Source organism: Leishmania braziliensis, chromosome 35 (assembly GCF_000002845.2).
Source record: "Leishmania braziliensis MHOM/BR/75/M2904 complete genome, chromosome 35".
Classification (NCBI taxonomy): Eukaryota; Euglenozoa; class Kinetoplastea; order Trypanosomatida; family Trypanosomatidae; genus Leishmania; species Leishmania braziliensis.
In genome coordinates this window covers 180,982-193,481 of record NC_009326.2, presented here as the reverse complement: position 1 = coordinate 193,481, position 12,500 = coordinate 180,982, and the positions used below count along the sequence as shown (strand labels likewise).

General features: G+C 71.2%; 1 protein-coding gene across 1 annotated transcript in view; it reads right to left on the bottom strand.

The window, feature by feature from the left end:
• LBRM_34_0540 (proteophosphoglycan ppg4) overlaps positions 1–12,463 on the bottom strand; it is a gene marked incomplete at both ends in the record, with an annotated part of 16,155 nt that extends 3,692 nt beyond the window's left edge. Inside the window, one exon of the mRNA XM_001568117.2 lies at positions 1–12,463. This exon is cut by the window's left edge and continues 3,692 nt beyond it. Within this exon, the coding sequence (XP_001568167.1) occupies positions 1–12,463 (12,463 nt within the window).
• Between the last annotated feature and the right edge of the window lie 37 nt (positions 12,464–12,500).

The following is a 12,500-nucleotide window of genomic DNA, read 5'->3' as shown; positions in this document are numbered from 1 at the left end:
GGACGACGACGGCGCGGAGCTGCTGCTGGACGGCGCAGACGACGAGGACGACGGCGCGGAGCTGCTGCTGGACGGCGCAGACGACGAGGACGACGACGGCGCGGAGCTGCTGCTGGACGGCGCAGACGACGAGGACGACGACGGCGCGGAGCTGCTGCTGGACGGCGCAGACGACGAAGACGACGACGGCGCAGAGCTGCTGCTGGACGGTGCAGACGACGAGGACGACGACGGCGCAGAGCTGCTGCTGGACGGTGCAGACGACGAGGACGACGACGGCGCGGAGCTGCTGCTGAACGGCGCAGACGACGAGGACGACGACGGCGCAGAGCTGCTGCTGGACGGCGCAGACGACGAGGACGACGACGGCGCGGAGCTGCTGCTGGACGGCGCAGACGACGAGGACGACGACGGCGCGGAGCTGCTGCTGGACGGCGCAGACGACGAGGACGACGACGGCGCGGAGCTGCTGCTGGACGGCGCAGACGACGAGGACGACGGCGCGGAGCTGCTGCTGGACGGCGCAGACGACGAGGACGACGGCGCGGAGCTGCTGCTGGACGGTGCAGACGACGAGGACGACGGCGCGGAGCTGCTGCTGGACGGCGCAGACGACGAGGACGACGACGGCGCGGAGCTGCTGCTGGACGGCGCAGACGACGAGGACGACGACGGCGCGGAGCTGCTGCTGGACGGCGCAGACGACGAGGACGACGGCGCGGAGCTGCTGCTGGACGGCGCAGACGACGAGGACGACGACGGCGCGGAGCTGCTGCTGGACGGTGCAGACGACGAGGACGACGGCGCGGAGCTGCTGCTGGTCGGCGCAGACGACGAGGACGACGACGGCGCCGAGCTGCTGCTGGACGGTGCAGACGACGACGACGACGACGACGCGCTGCTGCTGCTGGGCGCCGACGACGACGACGACGACGACGCCGAGCTGCTGCTGCTGGCCGCCGACGACGACGACGACGACGACGAGGAGCTGCTGCTGGTCGCCGCCGACGACGACGACGACGACGACGAGGAGCTGCTGCTGGTCGCCGCCGACGACGACGACGACGACGACGAGGTGCTGCTGCTGGTCGCCGCCGACGACGACGACGACGACGCCGAGGAGCTGCTGCTGCTCGTCGCACGACGACGAGACGACGACGACGACGCGGAGCTGCTGCTGCTCGGCGCAGACGACGACGACGACGACGACGCGGAGCTGCTGCTGGTCGGCGCAGACGACGAGGACGACGACGGCGCGGAGCTGCTGCTGGACGGCGCAGACGACGAGGACGACGACGGCGCGGAGCTGCTGCTGGACGGCGCAGACGACGAGGACGACGACGGCGCGGAGCTGCTGCTGGACGGTGCAGACGACGAGGACGACGGCGCGGAGCTGCTGCTGGACGGCGCAGACGACGAGGACGACGACGGCGCGGAGCTGCTGCTGGACGGCGCAGACGACGAGGACGACGACGGCGCGGAGCTGCTGCTGGACGGCGCAGACGACGAGGACGACGACGGCGCGGAGCTGCTGCTGGACGGCGCAGACGACGAGGACGACGACGGCGCGGAGCTGCTGCTGGACGGCGCAGACGACGAGGACGACGACGGCGCGGAGCTGCTGCTGGACGGCGCAGACGACGAGGACGACGACGGCGCGGAGCTGCTGCTGGACGGTGCAGACGACGAGGACGACGGCGCGGAGCTGCTGCTGGTCGGCGCAGCCGACGACGACGACGACGACGCGGAGCTGCTGCTGGACGGCGCAGACGACGACGACGACGACGGCGCAGAGCTGCTGCTGGACGGCGCAGACGACGACGACGACGACGGCGCGGAGCTGCTGCTGGACGGCGCAGACGACGAGGACGACGACGGCGCGGAGCTGCTGCTGGACGGCGCAGACGACGAGGACGACGACGGCGCGGAGCTGCTGCTGGACGGCGCAGACGACGAGGACGACGACGGCGCGGAGCTGCTGCTGGACGGTGCAGACGACGAGGACGACGACGGCGCAGAGCTGCTGCTGGACGGTGCAGACGACGAGGACGACGGCGCGGAGCTGCTGCTGGACGGTGCAGACGACGAGGACGACGGCGCGGAGCTGCTGCTGGACGGCGCAGACGACGAGGACGACGACGGCGCGGAGCTGCTGCTGGACGGCGCAGACGACGAGGACGACGGCGCGGAGCTGCTGCTGGACGGCGCAGACGACGAGGACGACGACGGCGCGGAGCTGCTGCTGGACGGTGCAGACGACGAGGACGACGACGGCGCGGAGCTGCTGCTGGACGGTGCAGACGACGAGGACGACGACGGCGCGGAGCTGCTGCTGGACGGCGCAGACGACGAGGACGACGACGGCGCGGAGCTGCTGCTGGACGGCGCAGACGACGAGGACGACGAAGACGACGACGGCGCGGAGCTGCTGCTGGACGGTGCAGACGACGAGGACGACGGCGCGGAGCTGCTGCTGGACGGTGCAGACGACGAGGACGACGGCGCGGAGCTGCTGCTGGACGGCGCAGACGACGAGGGCGACGACGGCGCGGAGCTGCTGCTGGACGGCGCAGACGACGAGGACGACGACGGCGCGGAGCTGCTGCTGGACGGTGCAGACGACGAGGACGACGGCGCGGAGCTGCTGCTGGACGGTGCAGACGACGAGGACGACGGCGCGGAGCTGCTGCTGGACGGCGCAGACGACGAGGACGACGACGGCGCGGAGCTGCTGCTGGACGGTGCAGACGACGAGGACGACGACGGCGCGGAGCTGCTGCTGGACGGTGCAGACGACGAGGACGACGACGGCGCGGAGCTGCTGCTGGACGGTGCAGACGACGAGGACGACGGCGCGGAGCTGCTGCTGGACGGCGCAGACGACGAGGACGACGACGGCGCGGAGCTGCTGCTGGACGGTGCAGACGACGAGGACGACGGCGCGGAGCTGCTGCTGGACGGTGCAGACGACGAGGACGACGACGGCGCAGAGCTGCTGCTGGACGGTGCAGACGACGAGGACGACGACGGCGCGGAGCTGCTGCTGGTCGGAGCCGACGACGACGACGACGACGGCGCGGAGCTGCTGCTGGGCGGCGCCGACGACGACGACGACGGCGCGGAGCTGCTGCTGGACGGCGCAGACGACGAGGACGACGACGGCGCGGAGCTGCTGCTGGACGGTGCAGACGACGACGACGACGACGGCGCGGAGCTGCTGCTGGACGGCGCAGACGACGAGGACGACGACGGCGCGGAGCTGCTGCTGGACGGCGCAGACGACGAGGACGACGACGGCGCGGAGCTGCTGCTGGACGGTGCAGACGACGACGACGACGGCGCGGAGCTGCTGCTGGACGGCGCAGACGACGAGGACGACGACGGCGCGGAGCTGCTGCTGGACGGCGCAGACGACGAGGACGACGACGGCGCGGAGCTGCTGCTGGACGGCGCAGACGACGAGGACGACGGCGCGGAGCTGCTGCTGGACGGCGCAGACGACGAGGACGACGACGGCGCAGAGCTGCTGCTGGACGGTGCAGACGACGAGGACGACGACGGCGCGGAGCTGCTGCTGGACGGTGCAGACGACGAGGACGACGACGGCGCGGAGCTGCTGCTGGACGGCGCAGACGACGAGGACGACGGCGCGGAGCTGCTGCTGGACGGCGCAGACGACGAGGACGACGACGGCGCGGAGCTGCTGCTGGACGGTGCAGACGACGAGGACGACGACGGCGCGGAGCTGCTGCTGGACGGCGCAGACGACGAGGACGACGACGGCGCAGAGCTGCTGCTGGACGGTGCAGACGACGAGGACGACGGCGCGGAGCTGCTGCTGGACGGCGCAGACGACGAGGACGACGACGGCGCGGAGCTGCTGCTGGACGGCGCAGACGACGAGGACGACGACGGCGCGGAGCTGCTGCTGGACGGCGCAGACGACGAGGACGACGGCGCGGAGCTGCTGCTGGACGGCGCAGACGACGAGGACGACGACGGCGCGGAGCTGCTGCTGGACGGCGCAGACGACGAGGACGACGACGGCGCGGAGCTGCTGCTGGACGGTGCAGACGACGAGGACGACGACGGCGCGGAGCTGCTGCTGGACGGCGCAGACGACGAGGACGACGACGGCGCGGAGCTGCTGCTGGACGGCGCAGACGACGAGGACGACGACGGCGCGGAGCTGCTGCTGGACGGTGCAGACGACGAGGACGACGACGGCGCGGAGCTGCTGCTGGACGGCGCAGACGACGAGGACGACGACGGCGCGGAGCTGCTGCTGGACGGTGCAGACGACGAGGACGACGGCGCGGAGCTGCTGCTGGACGGTGCAGACGACGAGGACGACGACGGCGCGGAGCTGCTGCTGGACGGCGCAGACGACGAGGACGACGACGGCGCGGAGCTGCTGCTGGACGGTGCAGACGACGAGGACGACGACGGCGCGGAGCTGCTGCTGGACGGCGCAGACGACGAGGACGACGGACGGCGCGGAGCTGCTGCTGGACGGTGCAGACGACGAGGACGACGACGGCGCGGAGCTGCTGCTGGACGGCGCAGACGACGAGGACGACGACGGCGCGGAGCTGCTGCTGGACGGCGCAGACGACGAGGACGACGACGGCGCGGAGCTGCTGCTGGACGGCGCAGACGACGAGGACGACGACGGCGCGGAGCTGCTGCTGGACGGCGCAGACGACGAGGACGACGACGGCGCGGAGCTGCTGCTGGACGGCGCAGACGACGAGGACGACGACGGCGCGGAGCTGCTGCTGGACGGCGCAGACGACGAGGACGACGACGGCGCGGAGCTGCTGCTGGACGGTGCAGACGACGAGGACGACGACGGCGCGGAGCTGCTGCTGGACGGCGCAGACGACGAGGACGACGACGGCGCGGAGCTGCTGCTGGACGGCGCAGACGACGAGGACGACGACGGCGCAGAGCTGCTGCTGGACGGTGCAGACGACGAGGACGACGGCGCGGAGCTGCTGCTGACGAGGACGAGACGGCGCAGACGACGAGGACGACGACGGCGCGGAGCTGCTGCTGGACGGTGCAGACGACGAGGACGACGGCGCGGAGCTGCTGCTGGACGGCGCAGACGACGAGGACGACGACGGCGCGGAGCTGCTGCTGGACGGTGCAGACGACGAGGACGACGACGGCGCGGAGCTGCTGCTGGACGGTGCAGACGACGAGGACGACGACGGCGCGGAGCTGCTGCTGGACGGTGCAGACGACGAGGACGACGACGGCGCGGAGCTGCTGCTGGACGGCGCAGACGACGAGGACGACGACGGCGCAGAGCTGCTGCTGGACGGCGCAGACGACGAGGACGACGACGGCGCAGAGCTGCTGCTGGACGGCGCAGACGACGAGGACGACGACGGCGCGGAGCTGCTGCTGGACGGTGCAGACGACGAGGACGACGACGGCGCGGAGCTGCTGCTGGACGGTGCAGACGACGAGGACGACGACGGCGCGGAGCTGCTGCTGGACGGTGCAGACGACGAGGACGACGACGGCGCGGAGCTGCTGCTGGACGGTGCAGACGACGAGGACGACGACGGCGCGGAGCTGCTGCTGGACGGTGCAGACGACGAGGACGACGACGGCGCGGAGCTGCTGCTGGACGGCGCAGACGACGAGGACGACGACGGCGCGGAGCTGCTGCTGGACGGCGCAGACGACGAGGACGACGACGGCGCGGAGCTGCTGCTGGACGGTGCAGACGACGAGGACGACGACGGCGCGGAGCTGCTGCTGGACGGCGCAGACGACGAGGACGACGACGGCGCGGAGCTGCTGCTGGACGGCGCAGACGACGAGGACGACGACGGCGCGGAGCTGCTGCTGGACGGTGCAGACGACGAGGACGACGACGGCGCGGAGCTGCTGCTGGACGGTGCAGACGACGAGGACGACGGCGCGGAGCTGCTGCTGGACGGTGCAGACGACGAGGACGACGACGGCGCGGAGCTGCTGCTGGACGGCGCAGACGACGAGGACGACGACGGCGCGGAGCTGCTGCTGGACGGCGCAGACGACGAGGACGACGACGGCGCAGAGCTGCTGCTGGACGGTGCAGACGACGAGGACGACGGCGCGGAGCTGCTGCTGGACGGCGCAGACGACGAGGACGACGACGGCGCGGAGCTGCTGCTGGACGGCGCAGACGACGAGGACGACGACGGCGCGGAGCTGCTGCTGGACGGTGCAGACGACGAGGACGACGGCGCGGAGCTGCTGCTGGACGGCGCAGACGACGAGGACGACGACGGCGCGGAGCTGCTGCTGGACGGTGCAGACGACGAGGACGACGGCGCGGAGCTGCTGCTGGACGGCGCAGACGACGAGGACGACGACGGCGCGGAGCTGCTGCTGGACGGTGCAGACGACGAGGACGACGACGGCGCGGAGCTGCTGCTGGACGGCGCAGACGACGAGGACGACGACGGCGCGGAGCTGCTGCTGGACGGCGCAGACGACGAGGACGACGACGGCGCGGAGCTGCTGCTGGACGGCGCAGACGACGAGGACGACGACGGCGCAGAGCTGCTGCTGGACGGTGCAGACGACGAGGACGACGACGGCGCAGAGCTGCTGCTGGACGGTGCAGACGACGAGGACGACGACGGCGCGGAGCTGCTGCTGGACGGCGCAGACGACGAGGACGACGACGGCGCGGAGCTGCTGCTGGACGGCGCAGACGACGAGGACGACGACGGCGCGGAGCTGCTGCTGGACGGCGCAGACGACGAGGACGACGACGGCGCAGAGCTGCTGCTGGACGGCGCAGACGACGAGGACGACGGCGCGGAGCTGCTGCTGGACGGTGCAGACGACGAGGACGACGACGGCGCGGAGCTGCTGCTGGACGGCGCAGACGACGAGGACGACGACGGCGCAGAGCTGCTGCTGGACGGTGCAGACGACGAGGACGACGGCGCGGAGCTGCTGCTGGACGGCGCAGACGACGAGGACGACGACGGCGCGGAGCTGCTGCTGGACGGTGCAGACGACGAGGACGACGGCGCGGAGCTGCTGCTGGACGGCGCAGACGACGAGGACGACGACGGCGCGGAGCTGCTGCTGGACGGCGCAGACGACGAGGACGACGACGGCGCGGAGCTGCTGCTGGACGGTGCAGACGACGAGGACGACGACGGCGCGGAGCTGCTGCTGGACGGCGCAGACGACGAGGACGACGACGGCGCGGAGCTGCTGCTGGACGGCGCAGACGACGAGGACGACGACGGCGCGGAGCTGCTGCTGGACGGCGCAGACGACGAGGACGACGACGGCGCGGAGCTGCTGCTGGACGGCGCAGACGACGAGGACGACGACGGCGCGGAGCTGCTGCTGGACGGTGCAGACGACGAGGACGACGACGGCGCGGAGCTGCTGCTGGACGGCGCAGACGACGAGGACGACGACGGCGCGGAGCTGCTGCTGGACGGTGCAGACGACGAGGACGACGACGGCGCGGAGCTGCTGCTGGACGGCGCAGACGACGAGGACGACGACGGCGCGGAGCTGCTGCTGGACGGCGCAGACGACGAGGACGACGACGGCGCGGAGCTGCTGCTGGACGGCGCAGACGACGAGGACGACGACGGCGCGGAGCTGCTGCTGGACGGCGCAGACGACGAGGACGACGACGGCGCGGAGCTGCTGCTGGACGGCGCAGACGACGAGGACGACGACGGCGCGGAGCTGCTGCTGGACGGTGCAGACGACGAGGACGACGACGGCGCGGAGCTGCTGCTGGACGGCGCAGACGACGAGGACGACGACGGCGCGGAGCTGCTGCTGGACGGCGCAGACGACGAGGACGACGACGGCGCGGAGCTGCTGCTGGACGGCGCAGACGACGAGGACGACGACGGCGCGGAGCTGCTGCTGGACGGCGCAGACGACGAGGACGACGACGGCGCGGAGCTGCTGCTGGACGGCGCAGAGACGACGAGGACGACGGCGCGGAGCTGCTGCTGGACGGCGCAGACGACGAGGACGACGACGGCGCGGAGCTGCTGCTGGACGGCGCAGACGACGAGGACGACGGCGCGGAGCTGCTGCTGGACGGCGCAGACGACGAGGACGACGACGGCGCGGAGCTGCTGCTGGACGGCGCAGACGACGAGGACGACGACGGCGCGGAGCTGCTGCTGGACGGCGCAGACGACGAGGACGACGACGGCGCGGAGCTGCTGCTGGACGGTGCAGACGACGAGGACGACGACGGCGCGGAGCTGCTGCTGGACGGCGCAGACGACGAGGACGACGACGGCGCGGAGCTGCTGCTGGACGGCGCAGACGACGAGGACGACGACGGCGCGGAGCTGCTGCTGGACGGCGCAGACGACGAGGACGACGACGGCGCGGAGCTGCTGCTGGACGGCGCAGACGACGAGGACGACGACGGCGCGGAGCTGCTGCTGGACGGTGCAGACGACGAGGACGACGACGGCGCGGAGCTGCTGCTGGACGGCGCAGACGACGAGGACGACGACGGCGCGGAGCTGCTGCTGGACGGCGCAGACGACGAGGACGACGACGGCGCAGAGCTGCTGCTGGACGGTGCAGACGACGAGGACGACGACGGCGCGGAGCTGCTGCTGGACGGCGCAGACGACGAGGACGACGACGGCGCGGAGCTGCTGCTGGACGGCGCAGACGACGAGGACGACGACGGCGCGGAGCTGCTGCTGGACGGCGCAGACGACGAGGACGACGACGGCGCGGAGCTGCTGCTGGACGGTGCAGACGACGAGGACGACGACGGCGCGGAGCTGCTGCTGGACGGCGCAGACGACGAGGACGACGGCGCGGAGCTGCTGCTGGACGGTGCAGACGACGAGGACGACGACGGCGCAGAGCTGCTGCTGGACGGTGCAGACGACGAGGACGACGGCGCGGAGCTGCTGCTGGACGGCGCAGACGACGAGGACGACGACGGCGCGGAGCTGCTGCTGGACGGCGCAGACGACGAGGACGACGACGGCGCGGAGCTGCTGCTGGACGGCGCAGACGACGAGGACGACGACGGCGCGGAGCTGCTGCTGAACGGTGCAGACGACGAGGACGACGACGGCGCGGAGCTGCTGCTGGACGGCGCAGACGACGAGGACGACGGCGCGGAGCTGCTGCTGGACGGCGCAGACGACGAGGACGACGACGGCGCGGAGCTGCTGCTGGACGGTGCAGACGACGAGGACGACGACGGCGCGGAGCTGCTGCTGGACGGTGCAGACGACGAGGACGACGACGGCGCAGAGCTGCTGCTGGACGGCGCAGACGACGAGGACGACGACGGCGCGGAGCTGCTGCTGGACGGCGCAGACGACGAGGACGACGACGGCGCGGAGCTGCTGCTGGACGGCGCAGACGACGAGGACGACGACGGCGCGGAGCTGCTGCTGGACGGTGCAGACGACGAGGACGACGACGGCGCGGAGCTGCTGCTGGACGGCGCAGACGACGAGGACGACGACGGCGCGGAGCTGCTGCTGGACGGCGCAGACGACGAGGACGACGACGGCGCGGAGCTGCTGCTGGACGGTGCAGACGACGAGGACGACGGCGCGGAGCTGCTGCTGGACGGCGCAGACGACGAGGACGACGACGGCGCAGAGCTGCTGCTGGACGGCGCAGACGACGAGGACGACGACGGCGCGGAGCTGCTGCTGGACGGCGCAGACGACGAGGACGACGACGGCGCAGAGCTGCTGCTGGACGGTGCAGACGACGAGGACGACGGCGCGGAGCTGCTGCTGGACGGCGCAGACGACGAGGACGACGACGGCGCAGAGCTGCTGCTGGACGGCGCAGACGACGAGGACGACGACGGCGCGGAGCTGCTGCTGGACGGTGCAGACGACGAGGACGACGACGGCGCGGAGCTGCTGCTGGACGGCGCAGACGACGAGGACGACGACGGCGCAGAGCTGCTGCTGGACGGCGCAGACGACGAGGACGACGACGGCGCGGAGCTGCTGCTGGACGGCGCAGACGACGAGGACGACGACGGCGCGGAGCTGCTGCTGGACGGTGCAGACGACGAGGACGACGACGGCGCGGAGCTGCTGCTGGACGGCGCAGACGACGAGGACGACGACGGCGCGGAGCTGCTGCTGGACGGTGCAGACGACGAGGACGACGACGGCGCGGAGCTGCTGCTGGACGGTGCAGACGACGAGGACGACGACGGCGCGGAGCTGCTGCTGGACGGCGCAGACGACGAGGACGACGACGGCGCAGAGCTGCTGCTGGACGGCGCAGACGACGAGGACGACGACGGCGCAGAGCTGCTGCTGGACGGTGCAGACGACGAGGACGACGGCGCGGAGCTGCTGCTGGACGGCGCAGACGACGAGGACGACGACGGCGCAGAGCTGCTGCTGGACGGCGCAGACGACGAGGACGACGACGGCGCGGAGCTGCTGCTGGACGGTGCAGACGACGAGGACGACGACGGCGCGGAGCTGCTGCTGGACGGTGCAGACGACGAGGACGACGACGGCGCGGAGCTGCTGCTGGACGGCGCAGACGACGAGGACGACGACGGCGCAGAGCTGCTGCTGGACGGCGCAGACGACGAGGACGACGACGGCGCAGAGCTGCTGCTGGACGGCGCAGACGACGAGGACGACGACGGCGCAGAGCTGCTGCTGGACGGCGCAGACGACGAGGACGACGACGGCGCGGAGCTGCTGCTGGACGGTGCAGACGACGAGGACGACGACGGCGCGGAGCTGCTGCTGGACGGTGCAGACGACGAGGACGACGACGGCGCGGAGCTGCTGCTGGACGGCGCAGACGACGAGGACGACGACGGCGCAGAGCTGCTGCTGGACGGCGCAGACGACGAGGACGACGACGGCGCAGAGCTGCTGCTGGACGGTGCAGACGACGAGGACGACGGCGCGGAGCTGCTGCTGGACGGCGCAGACGACGAGGACGACGACGGCGCAGAGCTGCTGCTGGACGGCGCAGACGACGAGGACGACGACGGCGCGGAGCTGCTGCTGGACGGTGCAGACGACGAGGACGACGACGGCGCAGAGCTGCTGCTGGACGGCGCAGACGACGAGGACGACGACGGCGCGGAGCTGCTGCTGGACGGTGCAGACGACGAGGACGACGACGGCGCGGAGCTGCTGCTGGACGGCGCAGACGACGAGGACGACGACGGCGCAGAGCTGCTGCTGGACGGCGCAGACGACGAGGACGACGACGGCGCGGAGCTGCTGCTGGACGGCGCAGACGACGAGGACGACGACGGCGCGGAGCTGCTGCTGGACGGTGCAGACGACGAGGACGACGACGGCGCGGAGCTGCTGCTGGACGGCGCAGACGACGAGGACGACGACGGCGCAGAGCTGCTGCTGGACGGTGCAGACGACGAGGACGACGACGGCGCGGAGCTGCTGCTGGACGGCGCAGACGACGAGGACGACGGCGCGGAGCTGCTGCTGGACGGCGCAGACGACGAGGACGACGACGGCGCGGAGCTGCTGCTGGGCGGCGCAGACGACGAGGACGACGACGGCGCGGAGCTGCTGCTGGACGGTGCAGACGACGAGGACGACGACGGCGCGGAGCTGCTGCTGGACGGCGCAGACGACGAGGACGACGACGGCGCGGAGCTGCTGCTGGACGGTGCAGACGACGAGGACGACGGCGCGGAGCTGCTGCTGGACGGCGCAGACGACGAGGACGACGACGGCGCGGAGCTGCTGCTGGACGGCGCAGACGACGAGGACGACGACGGCGCGGAGCTGCTGCTGGACGGTGCAGACGACGAGGACGACGACGGCGCGGAGCTGCTGCTGGACGGCGCAGACGACGAGGACGACGAGGAAGACGGCGGTGGTATATCAGTACACTGATTTTCGGTTGCGCAATCTTCAGCTAACACGGGAGCGTCGGCGGTAGCAGAAATCGTTATCCCGTTGTTGTCTACCCATCTGGAGGGGAGACATTCGCAGAAATTGTTGAGTCGAAGATCGGCATTTTTGATCTTTATCCACGCACTGTAGCTTTCTGGAATTCTTCCTATGAGCTGGTTGTCATCGACGCGGAATTCCTCAATGTTAGTCAGTTCTTTCCATGATTGGGGAAGGGTTCCGCGTAGGTGGTTGCTCTGTAGCTGGAGGCTACGGATGTTTTTAAGGAGTCTCCATGACGACGGCAGGATGGCGTCAATAGTGTTAGTGCTGAGGTCCAGCTGTTTCAGTGAGGTCATGCTGCTCCATGTGTCTGGGAGGCTACCAGAGAGCATTGCTTCATTGATACGCAGTACCTCCAAGTTTTTCAGATTCGACCAAGTGGTCGGTAGCTGGCCTGTAAGCATTGTCCCACCAGCGTCAAGATACTTGAGCCCGGACATGCCGCCCCACTCCGACGGCAGATTGCCAAAAAGAAATGTTCCAGGGACAGCGATGTGCTCCATTGACACCAATGAGCCCCAGCTCGGAGGCAATTGATTA